This window comes from Malaclemys terrapin, chromosome 10, assembly GCF_027887155.1.
Source record: "Malaclemys terrapin pileata isolate rMalTer1 chromosome 10, rMalTer1.hap1, whole genome shotgun sequence".
Classification (NCBI taxonomy): domain Eukaryota; kingdom Metazoa; phylum Chordata; order Testudines; family Emydidae; genus Malaclemys; species Malaclemys terrapin.
The window spans coordinates 12315048-12337456 of record NC_071514.1 but is presented as its reverse complement, the minus strand read 5'-3'; the positions used below and the strand labels follow the sequence as shown (position 1 = coordinate 12337456).

The 22409-nt window shown below is 47.2% G+C and overlaps 1 protein-coding gene and 1 long non-coding RNA gene across 2 annotated transcripts in view; one reads left to right on the top strand and one right to left on the bottom strand.

Moving 5' to 3' along the window:
- Positions 1 to 3413: 3413 nt before the first annotated feature.
- Positions 3414 to 18709, bottom strand: LOC128843963 (uncharacterized). The gene is made up of 3 exons (XR_008446400.1): positions 18455 to 18709; positions 6667 to 6739; positions 3414 to 5011 (listed from the first exon to the last, which is right to left on the bottom strand). It is a non-coding gene; the product is annotated as an uncharacterized LOC128843963 (long non-coding RNA).
- ST8SIA2 (ST8 alpha-N-acetyl-neuraminide alpha-2,8-sialyltransferase 2) overlaps positions 18226 to 22409 on the top strand; it is a 46745-nt gene continuing 42561 nt past the window's right edge. The window contains exon 1 of the mRNA XM_054041128.1: positions 18226 to 18514. Coding sequence (XP_053897103.1) covers positions 18414 to 18514 — 101 coding nt within the window. The 5' untranslated portion in view covers positions 18226 to 18413. The remainder of the gene's footprint in view (positions 18515 to 22409) is intronic.

Genomic DNA, 22409 nt, shown 5'->3' with positions numbered 1-22409 from the left:
ACCACCACTGGCACCTTTGTTGGCAGTAAAGATGGACTCCCAGTCATAACTTTCATACCCCAAAATTCTGAGATATTCAGATCTAGAGATTTGGGTAGATCCATGTAACAGGGTATATCATGTGCTAGAAATCCTCCATGGATATGCAAAGCTATTCTGCTGACTCACCTGGAAACCAGACCTGGTGGGTCCTATGAGCTGCAACCCAAGCATATAAAAGAAGTAAAATGTCCCTCTCTGAGGCAGAAACTCAGAAGATTGCAAGGAACCATGTTTGAAACAGTGAGGTTGATCTGTTGTAATTTAAGATAGCACTAAAGATAAGTCTGAGGCAGGGGGTAAGTTTGTACCTGACCCAGTGTGTGTATAATGTGTCAGAAACAGAGTTGGGGTGTCTCCTGTTTACATACCACTATAAAGAGATGGGCCAGTTGTGAAATCTGGAACTTGATTATACATGTATGCATATCCCTGCCTGCTAAAAGTCTGGGAGTGTTTGAATCTTGGGTTTTGGCTGCTCATCTCCAGTGTGAAACTCTGCAGAAATCCCTGCATGTTGCCATTTTTAAAATGAATCGCCTGCCCTCTTCTCTAGCCCCTGATTTTTGAGGAAGTTTGGCTCCAGATGTAGATTCCAACTTTACAGTCCAGTCAGGGGTCGGCAACCTTTCAGAAGTGGTGTGCCAAGTCTTCATTTATTCGCAGTAATTTAAGGTTTCGTGTGCCAGTAATACATTTTACAGTTACAGGGGCCAGCGGATGGAACCCCAGACTGGCAGTAGGCTGAGCGGACCGGCGGCTGGGACCCCAGGCCGGCAGTAGCATGCCACAGTAAATCAACTCACGTGCCGCCTTTGGCACGCGTGCCATATGTTGCTGACCCCTGGTCCAGATCCATCTCTAGTGTCTGCCTTTGGCCTTCACTACAGGTTAGAGCATGGGGTAGGCAACCTATGGCATGCGTGCAAAAGGCAGCACTCGAGCTGATTTTCAGTGGCGCTCACACTGCCCGGGTCCTGACCACCGATCCGGGGTGCTCTGCATTTTAATTTAATTTTAAATGATGCTTCTTAAACATTTTAAAAACCTTATTTACTTTACATACAACAATAGTTTTGTTATATATTATAGACTTATAGAAAGAGACCTTCTAAAAACGTTAAAATGTATTACTGGCACGTGAAACCTTAAATTAGAGTGAATAAATGAAGACTCGGCACACCACTTCTGAAAGGTTGCCGACCCCTGGGCTAGAGGGTCTTCTCCACTCAGCAGCCATGTGAGGGGTAAGAGCACTTGCTGTTCAGGGCATTGTTCCAATAAGACACAGAAACTAGAAATGGTCCCATGCCTGCAACATTCAGCTCCAGGCCTGGAAAGGGTGGAAATGCTGGGTGTCAAGTATTGGTTCCGCCCATTATAAACAGAGGCCATTTGAAAATCCACGCTCGGGTTCAGAAGCTGGCTAGCCCAAAAGTTTGGATCTGGCTGAAGGTGGTCAGAAGACCCTACAGTCAAAGGAAACTGAACACATGGGATAAACCCACTTGATCCTAATGGATGATCTCGGATCAAATCACAACAGAAAAGTCCTAACACCCTGGGCCAGGTTTCTGTCCAACTCCAGATCTGGAGATCTGTTGATCCCAACAAACAACACTGGCTATCGTTTCACAGCTAGTCCCAGCAGTGCAGATCCTGCCCCAGCCTCCCACTTTCTAAATTCAGTATCATTGGAGGGTAACGCTTTTATTCCCATATTCCATGCTGCTTTACCAGACAGGCTCTCAAAGCTAATTAAGCTTAGCATTATCATTGTTTTTATCACATTAAGATCCCACTTGGCTCGCAGCAGCACAGACCACAAAGTCAACACTGCATCTTTAAACAGAAACAACAGATTTTAGTTCAATTAAAAATTCATTAAAATGTAAATTAGTTTGGAATTTTTTTTTCTTCCGATGCCTACTCAGTGTGGTACTTTAATTGCACAGAGCATAAAGAAGAGTGGACTCTAGGCACAGAGAGAAATTGATCTCCGTGTACTCACCTGGCTAAATGATCTTTGGAAAAGAGAAGACTGAGAGGGGACATGATAGCAGTTTTCAGGTATCTCAAAGGGTGTCATAAGGAGGAGGGAGAAAACTTGTTCATCTTAGCCCCTAAGGATAGAACAAGAAGCAATGGGCTTAAACTGCAGCAAGGGAGGTCTAGGTTGGACATTAGGAAAAAGTTCCTAACTGTCAGGGTGGTTAAACACTGGAATAAATTGCCTAGGGAGGTTGTGGAATCTCCATCTCTGGAGATATTTAAGAGTAGGTTAGATAAATGTCTATCAGGGATGGTCTAGGCAGTATTTGGACCTGCCATGAGGGCAGGGGACTGGACTCGATTACCTTTCAAGGTCCCTTCCAGTCCTTGAATCTATGAATAACCCTTTTCCTTCACCCACTGCAGTTTCTGTTGTCACACAGTAGGTCTTCAGTTCATGCCAACACATTCAATCACCTTAATGATCTGAACTATGTTATTCTAAAGCTATGGTGAATGACTGATTGACATCATGCAACTTTGATTCCTTTCCTCTCTTCTTCCTTTGAAATTCTCATAATGCTCCCAGGAAAACTTTTTCCAGTAAGGCCCATCTTGAAAGCCAGCTGGTTCATAGCAGATTTGATTAGGTGTGCCAGAGTAAATTTACTGGCCATATCCCTTATAGAATCTGCTGCAGCCCTGGAGGTGTAAGTCCATACACACTAGACCATGCTTTGCTTCAAATGTGCTATAAAAATATGTGTGCACATTATTTTTTATATCTGTGTTTTATTTTAGTTTTCTTAACATGGCAAACTCAATCACTATAGCAAGTTCATTAGGTGTCCTTAATTGCTAAGAGCACACTCAGAACGTATGGTAAACGCAACGTAATTGAGAACTAATTAACTTGTTATAGTTATCTCGTTATATGCCAATTAAACTTTTAAACATTCTTTCCAGTAGATAAAGGAACAATAAAATTCCATCGGGCCAAATTCAGAGCTGGGGTAAATGGGGCAACTCCAGTGACTTCAACTTGTTTTAAATTTCTCTCTCTCCTCTTTGTCCATAAAAAAGATCCACACAAACAAGGGAGGAGGTTGGGGAGATGACTGACTGTTCCACAGAAGCAGTGGAAATGTTTATGCTCAAACTGTTGTTAAAAGCAAACAAAATCAAGAATAATATTTTCTTTCACCTCTTACAGTCCAGTTATCTTAGGTGTTACTTGTAATAACAGGTAAAAAATATTCAAATCAGAAAGTGACTGTTATATTCACAGTGTCTCTTTAATGTTTGTGAAACATTTTGAAGGTGAAAAAATCAATTAAGTGTTAATTATTAAAATAAAAGGCAAACTCTCTGGGACTCTTGGAACTCACAGTAAAATCGCTGCATAGATTTATTTATCACTGTGAAAAGAGACATGGGTATGAACATACCACACGGGGGCAGGGGAAACTAATGAGATCTTCCCATCCTGGGAGATATTTCCCACTTTTTTTTTTCAAACTGAAAATGTATGAGGGAAAGGATTAATTCTGGAGCCAGAATATTATGATAATGAGAGCTGGGGAAGAGATCGTTAGGTGCTCATATACCATAGTGCTTCATGGACTGGATTAGATTAGATGAAATAATCTCTTGAAAGCAAAGAGGGTGGCACCTTTGTGATACTAGCCAGCCACAAAGAGCCAAATCCGGCCTTGGCAGGTACTGTGGGAGTTGAGTCTATTTATATCTAAGATGAATCTGGTCCAAAAAGTTTAAATTAGAGATGGGTCTGGGTAGGTCAAATTGTTTAAGACCATCATGCCTACCCACACATCCCCTAACTTTCCTCCAAATCCCAAACTGACCCTGTCTTTTCTCTCCTTGCTATTTCCAGGAAGCTCCATGGTACAACGAGAGAGGCTGTTCTCAAGCGATTTTCCCACCCAACTTTTCCATAGCCAAGACGACAAAACCCATCCAGAGACCTTTCAGGTATTTGCTGAATCTAAACATTTTGAAGGTCTCCTATAACTTCTGTGGTTTAAATCAGCTCAATTCCCGGAGTGGAAAGAGTGTGATGTATGTTATGGAGGTAACTGGCAGCACACCAGAAGACTGGACTGCTCTCTCCTGTGCAGTTCCCCAAGATGTGCTAAAACAGCAATGCTTGCACAGTCAAGTATTGTGTGTTTTTATTACATTTTTACAATGTTTTCATTACGTGCTTTTATTCTGTTGTTCTAAGCTGCTATAATGAAAGCTGGAGCGATAAAAGTTGATTGATCACTATATTTCCATGTATAAATGGAGATTTTTTTTCCCACTAGGAATGCGTGAACCTCATAAGGTTCATGAGTTTGACTGAATGCAAAGTCCAGGCATCAAGTCCAGCTCTGGTGTAAACTCGCTGAGATCAAGACATTTACATTGATTTTTCTGAGTACTTGTCAAGTTAATGGGACATCAAGTTTGAAAAACTGGGCTGGAGATCCGGTGAGAATGTCTACGTGAGATCTAGTGGTTTGTTTCATCCAAGCTTTTTTGTTAGTTTGGTATTATGTGGGTTCCCATGTCCTGAAATTCTAAAAACTAAAGGAGTTTTTATTTTAAAAATGCCATAGTTGACTTCAATGGGAGTTTTGGGTGCACAGGGAAAGCAGGGTCAGGCCCTTAGATAAGGATGTACGGTTTAGAGTTGAAGTCAAAGTAATTGTAATGGGTGGATTCCCTAGTTCTTCTTCAAGTGCTGATTTTTATATGTGTAACACTGTGGAGTATGCATGAGCTCCTTGCATCTGAGACCATAGGATTCTTGCTAGCAATGTCCATTGGTCTGGCCTGTGTTCTTCTCCTCCTCATGCTCCAAACCAAGGGCATAAAGGGGTGATGTCAACAGACCACCTCTCCCATTCGTTCTCTACTGCCACATGGTCTGAATCAGAACCCTCCAGCATCCCAAGCTGTTCTTCTGTCTTCAAACCTGCAAATATTGTAGAGTTATTGTTAGTTAGATTTAGCACTAGTTTTCCTAGAATTAATTTCTAGTTAGAATGTGGGGACTTCCCTTCCCCTTGGGGAACCCCCTTCCTTCCCAATACAGGACAGAGATTATGCCCCCACGCCTTTCCAGTCAGCAACAACCATGAACAGTGCCTTTATTGCTTGGGAGAAGCCTATTTTTCATGGAGTGTACCATTTGCTGCTCCTTTCCCAGCCTCACTCAGCAATCACATGAGTTCAGGCTTAGGAAACATCTCATGGATTGTGCAACGAGGCCCCAGTCTAATTCCAGCCAGGCCAGACCTGTGCTTTGGACAGAAGTGTTGAGAAGTGCGCCTCCTAGCACCACGACAAATTCTTCTTTCTTCCCTCTTCAGGGACCACTCTCACGATGGGATACTCATCCAAGAGGTGGATTCCCTTTTCTGATGGGGAGCCGTAGATCTGGTGCCATATCAACATCAAGGAAAGGGTTTTCACTCCAAATACTTCCTGATCACTGTAGAGGAATGGACTCACCCCTGCGGCGCCTCTTGCTGGGGACTCCAGGAATTAGCTCTTCCAGCGTCCTGGAGCGCCCTCTGCAGACCAGTGGTCCGCCTGTCCTCTTTTGGCCCCCGTGTCCCTCCCAGGACCCCAGTGCCCTTATCTGGGGGGGCTGCCCTCTGGCAGAACCCCTTTCCACTGGGTTTCCCCTCCCCAGGGAACCCCCACCCACTATCCCTACCTCGCCTCAGGATAAGGCCACTGCCAGTCACCAACTAGCCCCCGCTCTCTGGGGCAGACTGCAGTATAAGCCACTCATCATCGGCAAGGTTGGATTTGGACCTGCTGCCTTGGCCTAGCCCTGGGCTGCCCTCTGCAACCCCAGTACCCCTTGGCCTTCTGCTAGGCCACAGCCTGGGGCTTTCCAGGCTGGAGCTCCCTAGCTCCTCTGCCTTTCCCCAGCCCTGCTCCACTCAGGTACCCTGTCTCTAGATCCCTGCAGCCAGGCCCTTCTCTCTCTGAACGGAGAGAGAGACTCTTGGTCTCTGGCTCCCAGCCTCTTACATAGGGCCAGCTGAGGCCTGATTGGGGCGTGGCCCAGCTGTGACTGCTTCCCCAATCAGCCCAGCTTTTAGAGCTGCAGCCCTCTGCCAGGGCTGTTTTAAGCCCTTCTCGGCAGGAGCGGAGTAGCCACCCCGCTACAATCACCAAGAAAAAAGGGAAGATGGAGACCCATCCTGAATCTTCGGCAACTCAATGTTTTTATCTGCAAGTTGAGGATTTGGATGGTCACCTGGGATGATCAATAATCCCATCAATAATCCCATCCCTAGACAGAGACAGTTGTTCATAACGCTCAACACGAAGGATGCCTATTTTCACATAGACATTCATCCCTCCCACAGGAGGTTCCTCAGGTTTGTCGTAGGTCCCAACAACTACCAATACAGGGCACGTCCCTTCAGAGTAGTAACTGTACCCAGTCCGTTTGCAAAAGTATTCTCAGTAGTAGCACACATGTTTGTCACAATGGCTTGACCGTCTTTCCATACCTAAACAACAAGGAGTCTGGTGGCACCTTAAAGACTAACAGATTTATTTGGGCATAAGCTTTCGTGAGTAAAAACCTCACTTCTTCGGATGCATCACCTAGATGATTGGCTTTTGATGGACAGGTCCTGGCTGGAAGTTCTGACCTCATTCTTCTGGCATCACTTGGGATCTGTGTGAATACAGAAAAGTCTGTCCTGACTCCAACACAAATTATACAATCCAGAGGAGTGACTCTGGATTCTATCCGAGCAAGAGCTTGTCTTCCCATAGGCAGATTCCAATCAATGAACAATCTAATCAATCAAGTAAGAAACCAAAGACATCAGTTCATTCCTGCCTTATCCTTTTAGGCCACATGGCGTCATGTGCCTATGCAACACCTTTCGCAAGGCTTCTCTCCAGTATCTGCTGGCTTGGCTTCGAACAGTTTATGTGCCGAGCAAGACAGCATAGACCAGGGGTCAGCAATGTTCGGCATGTGGCTCACCAGGGTAAGCACCCTGGTGGGCTGGGCCAGTTTTATTTGCCTGCTGACATGGCAGGTTCAGCCGATCGTGGTCCCCACTGGCCGCGGTTCACCGTCCCAGGCCAATGGGGGCAGTGAGAAGTGGCGTGGGCAAGTGATGTGCTGGCCGCGGCTTCTCACTGCCTCATTGGCCCGGGACGGTGAACCGCGGCCAGTGGGGGCCGCGATCGGCCGAACCTGCCGCGTCAGCAGGTAAATAAAACTGGCCCGGCCCGCCAGGGTGCTTATCCTGGTGAGCCGCGTGCCGAACGTTGCCGACCCCTGGCATAGACAAATTAGTAATGATCTCCTCCAGTGTGAAGGATCCTCTAACTTGGTGGGCAAACAAGGAAAGTTTGTGTGGGAGTTCACTTCCTTCTTCCACACCTGAGAGACCCTTGATCACAAGTATCAGGGGGTAGCCGTGTTAGTCTGTATCTACAAAAACAACAAAGAGTCTGGTGGCACCTTAAAGACTAACAGATTTATTTGGGCATAAGCTTTCGTGAGTAAAAACCTCACTTCTTCGGATGCATAGAGACAGACACATCACTGTGAGGTTGGGGCACCCCCCTGGATGAGCACAGACACATAGACTCCTTGGGAGGCCAGAATGCAAATAAACGTGCCAGGGCTGAGAGCTGTCTGGGAAGCCTGAACGATGCTACACCAGTGCAAGCCCCAAGTACAGATGTGCAGTTGCAGCCCTGGTGTAATATAGGGCTGGTATTGGTGTGGCTTAGTCTAGTTTGAAACTAGAGTGAGCAATTCTGGTATAATGTGTTTACACTGGTGGCTAGCTACACCAGTACAATATCTCCAGTATAAAACATGCTCTCCTTTAGGATCTATGGGAGTTCAGCACCTCACAGGATTGGTCCCTTAGCTCCTTGATGAATATATCTGTGCAGTTAGTACAATCTGCTTCTCCATCCAGCTTCAGTACAAATTTCCAGGCTAAAGAAGTCTTATCTGCCACTGATGCCATTAAACATTGATTCGTGCCTTTCTTGTACGGTGTCTTAGACTACATCTACACTACAGCCAGGATCGACGCTCTGAGATCGATCCACCACCGGTCGATTTAGTGGGTCATACTCTGTAATTCTTCCTTCACTGGACCCCCAGACCATGCTCCAGAGACTGCAATTCATTGTGAAATGCCTCTGCCAGGGTTCTTGCGCCTAATAGAGCCTTTTACCCTGATAGTTTAGAGATGTCTATAAAGTCGATGAGCATCGGTGTTCAAAATTCCATATGGAGGCCCACGAGTGGGTAGGACAGAACACAAAAAGGGCATGAGATGATGTGTGCACCAGGAGGGGAGATGCCAGGGCTTTTTAGGAAGTACATGACAAGGATCTGGATTTCTTAGCAGGCTCACAGCTGTGATTTATTCATAGGAAGAAGGAAGGGAAATCTTTCCGCTTCCCCATTCTAAAACTCTCTGTTCCCTGACTTTAGTCATTCACAAACCTCCCAAGAAGGGGATGTATATCTCCACCGTCCATAGAGTATTCTGCGGCTTGTGTTATTGTTTGCTAAATATATTGTGGCACACTGTTTACTTCACTCTGCAGTCTCAAGAGCTTCTCTGCTCTAGGAATTTCATAAATAAATCACTAGGTCAGGAAGTCTCCTTCTTTCTCCCTCTCACACCCTCCCCTCTGTATTTGTACAGATCACTTAAACCTGCCATGAATGTTACTTCTAATTGCTCCCTTCTGATGGTATCGCTGTGTACTAGGCTTAATCCAGCAGAAGATCGATCATTCATACTCCGGACCACAAAGGACCCTCATGATCTAATACCATAGTACAATCAGATTTAGATATTACCTGAATTTAAGTTTGTTTCCCTGGTAATGTAGACATCTAAACCTCCAGACCCGGTGTTCAAAGGAGTGGGTTTTCAGGGGCTCAGTACCACGGCGGGCCCAGATATTCAAAATTATCTCAGATCCCATTTAGGCACCTGAATGACAGTAGGATTTTCAAAAGTACCCAGCCCCAACTGCTCCCTTTGTGACTTAGGGTACGTCCAGACTGCCCGCCGTATCGGCAGGTAGCGATCGATTTATCGGGGATCGATATGTCACGTCTCATTAAGACACGATATATTGATCCCCGAACGCGCTCCCTGTTGACTCCGGAACTCCACCGGAGCGAGCGGCGGTAGCGGAGTCGACGGGGGAGCTGCGGCCATTGATCCCGCGCCATGAGGATGGGAGGTAAGTTGGAATAAGATATGTCGATTTCAGCTACGGTATTCCCGTAGCTGAAGTTGCGTATCTTACATCGACACACCCCCCGCCCAGTGTAGACCAGGCCTTACGTGCATCCAACATACTAAACTCTTTTGAAAATCTGGCCATAAGTGATTGTTCTCAGGTCTCCCCATTAGTCTTTCTCAAGACTAAACATGTCCAATTTTTTTAAATCTTTCCTTATAGATCAGGTTTTCTGACCTGGCTTTCAACACAGCCGTAAAGAGTGACTGAGTTTCTGCCAAGTTCAGGACAAGATGAACTACTGTAATCTTTCTAGTATAGAAAGACCAGAACCAGAACTTCAAATCCCAAAATGCCCCTGAAACTCAGACATAAACATCATGATTAGGGTTTAGTACAATATCAAGCCAAAGAGGAATATCCCCTCCTAACAGCTCTGAACTGGAATGAGGACGAAATCCAGGTCTGAATTTTGTATCTGAAGTCCTTCTATGTTAACTAGTCACTTTAAAGCTATCAGTGTAGAGGAGAAATAATAACCAGTTGGGGTTTATTTTGTGCAAAGTGCTGTTAAATTTGAATCACTGCAGGTTGTCTATAGAAAATATAAGTATTATACACACACACATCACACAATCCAGTCCAATTAATTGAAAATATGGTCTTGTTTAGCCCGATTTCATTATAGTGCAAGGTGCCAATATGTTATTGCTCTTATGAATGAGTTTTACTTCTAAATCAGCAGGCTGACCCACTGAATGTGTACAGCTCCGGGCCTACGTGAGCGACAGTCGCACCTCCAGTTGTAACATAGGCTTTGTCTACACTACCAAGTTTTGTCAACAAAACTTAATGTTGACACCCGAAAGTCGATAAAACAAAAATCACCAAAGGGTGTTCACACTGGCTCCCTCTGTCGACAGATCATGTCCACATTGTGGGCACCATCGTCGACAGTGTGAGCAATGCATTGTGGGTATGTATCCCACAGTGCAGTGTTGTGGGAAGGCAGAGCTGATCCCTGTGCATTTTGGGAGGATTCCCTCCAAGTTCTCCCACAGCCTTCTCAGCTGCCAGGAGCAGCATCGTGAGTAGCTCTGGGAGTTCTCCATGCTGAGGAACATCAAAGCAGCCAGCAGTCTCTCCTCCCACCCTCCCTATGACAGCAATCTGCTTGCCACTGTGTTCTTAGTGCAGGGCAGAACAAGAGCATTCCAGTGATTTTCTCTTTGTTCCCCAAATGGAGCAGCACCTTCAGCTGTCAGATACAGGCAGGCATTGTGGGATACTGGCAGAAGCCAATTCCGTCGACAAAACAAACAGCAGTGTCTACACTGGCTCTTTGTCGACAATAAAGGAAGGGGAAAAGAAAAAAAATCTCTCGTGGGGTGGAGGTTTTTTGTGGCCGAAACCTGGCATTTTTCCTGAGAAAGGCGCATCGCACTGTTTTGTTGCCAAAAGGCAGTTTGGGGCCACAAAACTTGGTAGTGTAGCCAAAGCCATAGACAAGAATAAGGCTGAAGTGTGTAGGCTCAGGGTAAGCAGGGAATAGAACAGGTAACTCTTGTGCTTTTTCTACAGCAACATGATCTATGAAAGGCTCCTTTGTTTGTTTGTTTGTTTGGCTCTATGTAAGGAAAATTTGCAAATGCAAATTTCTCTTTGACTGCTTCCATGAGCCTGTGGAGCTGACACTGGCTTTGAACTTAGTGGATTTGCTCTCTTTGGTTGTGGAGGTTTACAAGGGTCGATGAAAACGCAGCAAGAACCAACATTCTTTAAAGTTAAAGCCTCCTCCCGCTTGTTTCCTTCTCTTTCTCACTGCCTTGGGCACCTCTGTGACCCTGTGCTCATCAAGCATGATCAAAACATTCTCAAGTTCATGGCCCCCCTGAGAGAATGTTCCCCGCCCACTACACACACACTGCCACCTGGTGGTTTGATAATCCATCAAAGCATGACAGCAACAAAGAGGACCAATGCAAATCTGGGGATTTCAGCCAAATGCCATTAACGCTGCATTTAAAAACTTGACATTTGACAGTACTCAAATATGTTCCACCTTCCCAAATTGGAGGTGCCCTGTTAGAGATGCATAAACTGCCAGGCTATAATGGATTGGGTACAGTGCCAGCTGTGCAGATGCATTTGGAAATATCACTACATTAGCATCAGTCTCAGATAACAGGAGGTACAATTGTCACACGTTTTCTACCTTTTTCAGGTTTTTGTGTGTCTAATTGAGGAGGAGGAGAACGGACCTTATCTCTTGTGACTAGTGGTGGCACAACTGAAACAATTGTTTTTGTTACCAGGTGGAAAGCTTTTCACATGCAAATTATCAATATCATTGCAACATAGTGTTTTTATTCATCGAAAACAGTTTAGCTGGCCGAAAAGAAAAAAAAATAATAAAAAGAAAGATTAATCTTGTTTTATATCAAACATTACACTCTGACAACAGTGAGTTGTACATGATGAAATGTTGGGATGGATCACCCCATTTTGCAATTTCCTATAGGAGAGAAAAAACAAAGGAGAATAATGGACAATTATCTGTTTTGGACATTCATGCCAAACAACAGTCAAGTGGCTGTTTATGCAGGCTTTTTATTTTCTCTTTTTCCCCATCAGAGAAATTAGTACATTTTTATAGTTGTGTATTTTATTGTCTCTTCATTGTTTACAATTCCCTCTCAGAGGCTGGGAAAATCAGGTCACGTTCCCTACTGATTCCGTCCTTTGCTATTGATTTTTACTTCCAGAAAATCCTAATAGAGCTTGAAATTAATACAATTTAATTTTGCGCTCTCCATTTATTTTGTGCCAATGAGGATCTTCGCTGCTGTTGCACAGCTCTAGGTGTAGAGAATATGGCAGAGGTCGACTCCTGAGGACAATAAACACTGGGAAGAGGAGTGCGTTGATATTTTACATTCTCCATCCCAAGACAGTGAGTATCATTTGCTCCAGCCCAGTGAACCAGGTATAAATATTCCTCTCTTGGATGGTTCATCCAAAAATGGAATTTAGAGGGCCAGATTCTAATCTGGAATAAATCAACCCAATTCCCTTGATTTTAACCTGCATCAGATTACCCCAACTGAGAATCGGACTCGATATGTCTTGCCTTTTAAGTGAAGAACACATTTCTAGACCCATGAGCCAAGTCATCCAATGATCTCAAAGCACTTTGGGAGCAGCAAAGTATCTCTGTGAGGTGGGTAAGTGTTGTTTTGCATATAGTTAAACTGAGGCACAGTTTGAGTGACTTTGTCCAAAGTCAAACAGATCTGGGAAAAGAACCTAGGTCTCCTGGTTCCCGGTGCCTTGCTCTGCTCACTGGAAGGCTGCTTAGGCATGATTAGATGTGGATCCGTTCATCAACCAAAGATGCAATGGATTCTTTCTGCAAGAGTGGGGTTTATGCAGAAGTGGGCTCTGCTATGTATGACAAGAGCCTTCGGGAGAAGACTGGGGACACTGAACCTTGCCAAATCTGCACTACTGCTTCCTGCTAATCAACTTAGAAAGTACGCTTACTAAGTTTGCAGATGATACCAAACTGGGAGGGATTGCAACTGCTTTGGAGGATAGGGTCAAAACTCAAAATGATCTGGACAAATTGGAGAAATGGTCTGAGGTAAACAGGATGAAGTTTAATAAAGACAAATGCAAAGTGCTCCACTTAGAAAGGAACAATCCGTTTCACAAATACAGAAGGGGAAGAGACGGTCTAGGAAGGAATATGGCAGAAAGGGATCTAGGGGTTATAGTGGACCACAAGCTAAATATGAGTCAACAGTGTGATGCTGTTGCAAAAAAAGCAAACATGATTCTGGGATGCATTAACAGGTGTGTTTTGAGCAAGACACGAGAAGTCATTCTTCTGCTGTACTCTGCGCTGGTTAGGCCTCAGCTGGAGTATTGTGTCCAGTTCTGGGCACCGCATTTCAAGAAAGATGTGGAGAAATTGGAAAGGGTCCAGAGAAGAGCAACAAGAATGATTAAGGGTCTAGAGAACATGACCTATGAAGGAAGACTGAAAGAATTGGGTTTAGTTTGGAAAAGAGAAGACTGAGAGGGGACATGACAGCAGTTTTCAGGTATCTAAAAGGGTGTCATAAGGAGGTGGGAGAAAACTTAGCCTCTAAGGATAGAACAAGAAGCAATGGGATTAAACTGCAGCAAGGGAGGTTTAGGTTGGACATTAGGAAAAAGTTCCTAACTGTCAGGGTGGTTAAACATTGGAATAAACTGCCTAGGGAGGTTGTGGAATCTCCATCTCTGGAGATATTTAAGAGTAGGTTAGATAAATGTCTATCAGGGATGGTCTAGACAGTATTTGGTCCTGCCCTGAGGGCAGGGGACTGGACTCGATGACCTCTCGAGGTCCCTTCCAGTCCTAGAGGCTATGAATCTATAAACTTGTTGGGGAGGAACAGACACTTCCTGCCCTGTGGGAGATGTTTCACTTTTTCAGAAGGCCTGAGACTTTCACTGGAGGAAGTGCCTGGAGGCAGGTTATAGTGTTGATAATGAGGCTATGAAAGGTTGTGGCCCTGGTTAATTTGTCATGCCTGCTTATCATGTCACCACACTGTTTAGCTGTATAAAATGGACTGTAAACTTTGTTCATTTGGGGCTGACAGCTATGATAAAGGTTATGTGCATTTTACAGCTTTGCAAATTTGAAGGAGAAAGGTCTCACTGCACAAGGACTTATCATTCATCATATCGCAGAAGACACTATTAGATCATTTTGTCTGTCCCTCCCCTGCCAGTTCAGGACGCCACTGCTTGGTGACTCCTGCTCAGGTTAAAGACTTGGTTTTACATATGTAGAACTTCTGCTCTCTCTGCACATCTGTGTCTTTCACATCTGCATTCTAAATTCACCATCTCTCCTCAAGTTGTCGGTTAACATCCCTAGAGAGTTAACTGTTATTTCTTGAATCTTTGGAGCTCTTGTATGGGAATTTGGTTAATACAAACTGATATTTATAAAAGGTCAAAAGGAAATGTAAAAGTGTCTTTTCTTCCTTTTCCTTTCCTTCAAAGCAGCGAATGCAACATTGTATAAAGAAGTTGCTTTTGCCACTATGCAAAGATTATAATTTTTTTCAGTATATCCAATTTTATTTAGTGCAGAATTCTAGGAGTGGAGAATTATTCTCCACATTACCAGAGGCAAGATGATATAATAGTCTTTTATTCTATTTCAGAACATATTACTCTTCCTTTACGAACTGTTTTCCATAGTTTGCTCTAATCTTCCTGCAACCTGTCTTGTAGAGGAGATATAAAATTGAGGCCCTGACGGTTTATGGATTCCAATCCTGCCACATTTGTGCACCTGCTTAATTTTAAGTGGGCGAATAGTCCCAGTGGCTTCAATATACAGTGTGACTAAGAGCTGCAGAATCAGGCCCATTGTTTGTGACGCACTTCGGGATAAATACAATATCTTCAACAGAGGGTGTGTTAAACCCAAATCTTGCAACATCCTTTGTGGGAGAGTCTCAGACTCCCCCAGAAGGACTGTGTGCAGGCTGAAATATACTGTACTATGGTCTGTTTCTGTTATACTGATTTTGTGCCTATATTCAAGGCTGCTGTACTAGACATTTAGACCTAACTAATGCAGTAAGTTCCCCAGATTTATGTCACAGCTGCATGGAGTTATGTGACATTATGTGACTATGTTAATCAGTTACAAAACAAGTCAGTAAATTGCCTGGCTCCTTAACCCATGGAATCCAGGGAGCCAGACACCATCCTTCATCCAGGATATTAGCTCCCTCTCCAATACTGGATCCAATTCAAGGTTCTGGTCCTCATAGCCAACGCCTGACCACCTATAGAATGGTCTTTCTCTCTGCTGCGCTCCAAGAACACGCCATCAATAGGCACAAGGCAGCCAATGGCACCAAGAGCAAGATTCTGCAGAGTTCTCTGTGAAAGTACCTAACTATGGAGCTCCCTGGTATAGGACGTCAAACTCAACTCACAATGTGCCTCCTTCAGGGCCTGATTGTGTTTCCACTGCAGTCAATAGCAGGGTTCCCATTGACTGACTTAGTGGCAGCTGATGAAGACCCAGAGCAGGCATCTATTTACACAAGTCTCTCCTTAGCAGAAGAGATGATGCTCCAGCCAACAAGCCCCATTCCCTAATAAAGTCCTCACCCAGACAGACAAACAGCCTATGGCGTATGGCTCCTGCCACAAGCAGAGCATAGAATCCTGCCCTCCTACTCAGACCACTCTGAGGCTGTTCTGGTATTCAGCCAATGGGCTGGCACACTCTAAACAGAAGGATCAGACAGAAGGGACTGAAGCACCATCTGGGGTGGAGCAGGCGGGGACCCTGAGGAGCAGAGCTTCTGTACCACTAGAGCTTCGCATAGCCGGGGAAAGAGCCTAACGTGTGGTGTTCCTAAGACTCACAGGAGGAGAGCTCCACTCCTGTTCCTCTTAGGAATCCCAGATGTCAGCCATCATACTATCCAGCCTCCCTCTCAAAGCCCCTTTTCACCGCACGCGCTACAGCCCATTTGTGAGGCTAGCCACGCAGCCCATTTCCTGTGGAGCCTCAAGATGGGGTGGGCGGAGACGCTGAGGAAATGGAAATTGAAAGGAAAACGAGACCTTTTTTTCTGGATTGCTGCAGAGGGGAAATTATGGAGCTATTTCCACTACCACGAAGTCTTATTAAACCCAAAGGTCTCGCTAGGCTCCATTATGAATACTGTTTACAGAGTCTAAATCTACTGGATATGCTCTTCTAGTATATACAGAGGCACAGTGTAATTGTACTGGACTGGCCTATGCTGTATTTTAACCTATAAATGCACAGTACCTGATGGTTTGTTCCCCCTATTTACAATTATATTCCATTTCAAAAGCCCAGATCCCACAGGAGGCTATGAAAGGGCATCAGGTACAAAAAGATCCACCCCCCACCCCCCGCTGCCTCTTTAATATCGGCATCTAGTACTAGGGGAACACCCCATATTCCCCTGGCTACACACAAAAAATTGTGCCACTTTAACTATACTGGTGTAGTTATATTGGTACAGCCCTCCACATACACGCAGTTATAGTGCTAGCCATGTTTGATCAGTGTACCTTAGTTCCATATAACTGCATCCACATCAGGATTTGTACCAGAATATCTCTATTAATAAAAAGATCACATCCCTACTCGACATAGCTATACCAGTACAAAATTGAGTGTAGAACAGAAAATGGCAGTTCTCCAAGTGGCCCCGTTTAATAACCCTGTCTTGCTTAATAGTCATCCTATTCAGGCTAAAGATGCTGTTTAAATATGTAAGCAATTAGTCTCTCTCTCTCTCTCCCCCTTATCTACCCCACCCAATCTGTGCCTCTTGTATCTGCTGCATTATAATCCACTGCATACCTCTCCAGTTTGGTGGCAAGTGTAACACCAGATAGTTCACTGTTCTGTCCAGCAACCTTTAGATCAATTGCAACAAGCCTGGGTTTTGGACACAGCAAGCCAGCTTGGCCTTGGCTAACCCCATTGCATTATTGGCCCTTTATCTCCATGGCAGGATCCATCCTGGAAACATAGCCTCATAGATGACAGGGCTGGAAGGCAAGAACCTCTTGGGTCATTCTCTGGTTCAACCCCTCCTCCTTTTTCTCTCCTCCCACCCCCTCACACACACACACACACACACATACCCATCAGAACCCTGCCTGTGAAAGAAATTGCAGCTCTAACCCCAGCAGCCATTTCTCTCCAGCATAGAAACTAAGATTCTGGCTGTAGCTTGCAGCAGGTTATTGGGGCTGGTTGTGTGACAGACACCTCTAGGTCTCTGGGAAGTAAAACTATTGTGTTCCTTTGCTGGTAAACACAATGGGCCAAATTAATCCCTGATGTAACTCTAGTGAGCTTGAGTCACACCAGGACAATAATGTATTATTACAAAAGCAGCATCACACTTTTCAAATACTTATTTTCCCCATGTTATATATTAATACTAATAAGGAATGTTAATAATGAATCATATATGTTATGTTTAGATAGTGCTCTTTATCCCAAAGGACTCCACTTAATGTATACATTATACAAGAAGGGGAAAGGTACAATCACTCCTGTAATAAATGTGATTATAATAATCATCATTATTAATAGTATATTTTGTCCGAAACCTGCCACCAGTTGGCACTCCCTCCAATACACCCATAAGCAATTGTCCTGCAAAAATTCCTCCAACGCCTATATTTATGTGTGCAGATTGTGTACACAGGAAGACTGGTGCACACATCATTTTGTAGGTGCAAAATACTTCCATGGGCATTTTTGCCAGTACATATCTAGAGGGCTTGGCTATAAAATTTGGATCCCTGTGCAATGGGTGCTGGTCCATGATAGGTGATAGGGTAATACAAATAATAAGTAATCTAGTGCCTTTCATCTGAGGGTCTCCTACCACTTAGCAGACAGTAATGAAGGAAGGAAGATCACACCCCCTGAGCAGGGGTAAGTTTTAATCATACTAAGTCCATCTTCTGTACATAGTAGATCTCACATGGGTCCATAAGGAGTGGCCAGAGGTTCTGCCTATGCCAGGGTATAGCACCTCCAATGCCATGAGGTGTGTGTGGATCTGCCCCACACTTATGAAGCATTTGCCCCTGCCCACACCTCCACCTGCCCTTGTCTGTGTCAGGGGAGTGCAGGCAAGAGCTCAGTGCTGTCCCCAGGTGCTGGTCTGTGTGTCAGACAAACTTTGGGGTGGGGGGAGGGACGGAGGGAGGGAGGGAGGAAGGGGATACATTTCCCAGTCTCTGTCTCCTTCCCTCCCTCCCTCCCTCCCTCTCTCAGCGTCAGGGAGGGTGGGAAAAGCGCTCTCCTGCTCCTTTGCAAAGAGGGGACCGGGCTCTGCCAGTAGCCCCTGCCCACCCCTGGGCTGCAGGGAAGGGCGAAGAAGGAGCGAACCCGGCGAGTCGGGCAGGGGGTGGGGGCGTTTCTCGGGCGAGCCCCCGAGCTGCTGGCACTCCCGGGGGGTTCCGCCCAGGACCCCAGAGCGGCTCCCCAGCCAGCCGCCCCCCGCCCCCGGCCAGGAGCCATGCAGCTGCCGTGCCGGAGCTGGGCGCTGGCGCTGCTCACCCTGCTCGTGGGCTTCCTCATCTTCGTGGACATCTCGGAGCTCGAGGAGGAGGAGAGCGGGTAAGCAGCCCTGCGCCCTGCCCCGCCGCCTGCCGCCGGGGAGCCGGCTCCGGGACGGGCGCTCGGGAGGCACCGGTGGGCGCTGGGCTGTCTGCAGGGGGGTCGACTGCCCGGAGGAAAGGGGGTGCTCCGTGCTGGAGGGAACAGGGTGCCGGGGAGGGTGCTGGGGGAGGAGAGAGGTGCCGGGGTGGGTGCTGGGGGAGGAGAGAGGTGGGTGCTGGGGGAGGAGAGAGGTGCCGGGGTGGGTGCTGGGGGAGGAGAGAGGTGGGTGCTGGGGGAGGAGAGGGGTGCCGGGGTGGGTGCTGGGGGAGGAGAGAGGTGCCGGGGTGAGTGCCGGGGGGAGGAGAGAGGTGGGTGCTGGGGGAGGAGAGAGGTGGGTGCTGGGGGAGGAGAGGGGTGCCGGGGTGGGTGCTGGGGGAGGAGAGAGGTGGGTGCTGGGGGAGGAGAGGTATACCGGGATGGGTGCTGGGGGAGGAGAGAGGTGGGTGCTGGGGGAAGAGAGGAGTGCCGGGGTAGGTGCTGGGGGAGGAGAGAGGTGGGAGCTGGGAGAGGAGAGGGGTGCCGGGGTGGGTGCTGGGGGGGAGAGGGGTGCCGGGGTGGGTGCTGGGGGAGGAGAGAGGTGGGTGCTGGGGGAGGAGAGGGGTGCCGGGGTGGGTGCTGGGGGAAGAGAGAGGTGGGTGCTGGGGGAGGAGAGGGGTGCCGGGGTGGGTGCTGGGGGAGGAGAGAGGTGGGTGCTGGGGGAGGAGAGGAATGCTGGGGTGGGTGCTGGGGGAGGAGATGACGGAGGAGAAAGGAAGGAGGGGCGGGGGGTTCAGGAGAGTTTCTTTGTCTGGTTCTCCGGGTCTCTTGCCTTTGCCGAGGTGGGAAGGGGGCGTGTTTCGCTCTCTGCTCTCGGGGACTGAGCAACTGGGGAACGAGGGTCTCTGAGAAGCGAACAGGGGGCGCGGGGAGCAGATACCGGCCCGACTAGCGATGGGGGAAGCCGGCACCGGTACCGGCGGGATGGGGAGCGGGTAGGATCCGATGTGATGGGAGAAACAGGTGCCGGTCCGGGTGGGGATAGGGGAGCCAGTACCGGTCCGGATGGGGACGAGGGAACAGATACCGGTCCGGATGGGATGGGAGCGGAGAGAGCCCAGTGTGAAATGTGCAGGGGTTTCCACGCGGTGGGGCTGGGGTTCTATGATTAACTCCCTGTGCGCCCCCCATCTCTCCCTCCTCCCCTGGACCCGTCTGTGCCTTGCTCCGAAGGCTCCTCCCTCCTCCACTCCAGCCCCGGGCTAGCAACTAGCTGCGGTGAGCAGGTGGGTCTCTTGTAGCCGCTGGCCTGGAGACCCTGCCAGGTGGCCGCTGGGCGTGACTCCACCCCATAATAACCTACGCCCAGGGGCCGCTTGGCATTAAAAGGCCAAGCATTCTATAGGGATGGAGGGGGCACTTTTATAAACAGCGCCGGATTTCTGTTAACCTGCAGAACTCACTGCTGCAGGCAGCATGGAGGCAAAAGATCTGAGATTTCTATGCATCAGAGTCCCGCTAACGCCATCCAGGCTGAAACGACAAGGGTCCCCTCACTCCTCTTAGGAGCAGGGAAAGATTTCCCCTCCTCCTTCCCAGCACAAAGTGCCTAGCACACAGCTGGCACCATAAAATAAAGTCATTAATCCTCTTCATGGTTTTATTATTACATTATACTGGGTGCATTTCCTGGTGCTGAGGGCAGGAGGAGTTGCAGAGGGCAATAACTTTCCTTTGCGTCACCAAGAGACAGGGATACTGACCTAGATGGACCATTGCTTCTCTTCCCTGCCCAGTTCCCATCAGTCAGACAGCTCTAATCCCCCGTCCTCTTTTTCCTCTCCCCTTGTCTTTTTCCACTGCTCCTCTTCCCTCTCTCCCAGCTTCTACCCCTTTGGGGTCTGTCTCTTTTATGCTTGCCGGCACCTCTGCAGAAAACCATCTTACGGAGTTACTGATCAGTCATAGTTTTCATTAGGGATTCCCTATGCCCCCCCTAAGCCCCCCACCCATAGACCTCATTGTTATGTACATTTGGATGAAAACTGGACACTTGTTACTGACGGATCCGTATCCCCAGTCTGTGGCATCTGAGTTTGTTGCTGTGGAGAGGAGGACAGGCCCTCAAAGGAGGGATTGCATATGAATCCAGGTGCAGAAGCGGCAGCAGGGTCCGGAATAACGACCAGCCTGTTGGAACACAACTGTTTATAAGACGAGATCAGGGGCGTTGCAATGGACAGTGGAACTTTACACGTCTACGTTCAAATCCCAGACAGGTTGGCAGTGACTGAAAGTTATCAGGTGCTGGCCTCTCTGAAATGTGTTTGCTGGTCTCCGTCCAGAGCTAAACACATCATCTAAATGGATACGCTGGCTGCCCCCTTGTTGGTGGCCACTTCAAGAAGGCCAAGGACTGAACGGTCCTCGGAGGTTCATCTGCACAGTTGTCCTTAGACTGTAAACTCTACAGGGCAGGAACCGGCTCTTTGTTACATGTTTGTACAGGGCCTTGTGCTAAGAGGTCCTGATCCCTGATTGGAGCCCCGAGATGCTACCACAATACAGGGCAATGTAGGGAAGTTGCTACTGTCTTTTCTGCACCTGTTCTGGGGATATAATCTTGGCTTTCGGACTCAGGGCTGTGTGATTCCAGCATCTTTTGGAGACACGATGGGTATGTCTACATTTCAATTGAACACCCCCGACTGGCCCATGTCACCTGGCTCAGGCTCGTAGGGCTTGGGCTACGGGGCTATTTAATTACGGTGTAGACCAGGGGTTCTCAACTGGGAGTCGCAACCTCTCGGGGCGGGGGGTCACGAGGTTATTACATGGGGGCCGCGAGCTGTCAGCCTGCACCCCCAAACCTCGCTTCGCCTCCAGCATTTACAATAGTGTTAAATATTAAAAAATTTGTTTTTCATTTAGAAGCGGGGTCGTGCTCAGGGGCTTGCTGTGTGAAAGGGGTCACCAATACAAAAGTCTGAGACCCCCTGGTGTAAACATTTGGGCTTTGGAGGAGGCTCCCTTAAGGAGGGAGGGTCCCAGAGCCCGAGCTCCAGCCTGAGCTTGAAAGTCTACAAAGCAATTAAACGGCCCCATAGCCCGAGCCCCACAAGCCCGAGTCAGCTGACATTGGCCAGCCCAGGTGTTTCACTGCATATGAAGAGGAGAGATTAGCTGCAAATGTGCAAAATAGAAGGGGGACAGCGTACAGAAACAGAATGTTTCCAAGTTTTCCAACAGTTCTTAGTGCATCTTTGAGAGCAAAGTTGTTCTAAATTAGAGATGGTAGGAAGCTGGATTTGCATCCAGATCTTCATTTCAACCCCCCAAGTTCAGGAATGCTTGGATCCCAGGTTGTGTTTCAGCCCCGCTCCTCTGATCTCAATCCACTCCTTTCTCTTTGTTCAGCTTTCTTGGCCTATTGAAATGAAAGCACTGTCTGACATGGGTCCTCTGGAAGGACCAAGTAACCAAATGGGGGCTGTCTCTATTCCCCTCATGTCTTTCCTTGGCTTAGACATGCCCCTTGATTATTTTAAGGAGAAGAACAGCTTGCCCACTTTTACACATGCCCTGGAGCTATGCATCCTGTCCAGAAGAAGATGGCTCATATGGGAAGGGGTTGGGTGGGAGGGGAGCAATCTGCTTGTCTCACCCTCAAACACTGGGAAGTCTCAAGCATCCCAGTAAAAGAATGAATGGATAAAACGCTCATTAAATTCAAAGTGAAAAGTGTGAATATAATTGGCCAGCTGACAAAAAAAATCAGGCTGTTTCCAAGGACAATAAGTCCTCAGCATCAGTCTACAGAGTGAGAGCTAAGGAGCAGGGGTGGCTGGAGCTACTGAAGTGTGACAGATGTTTCAGG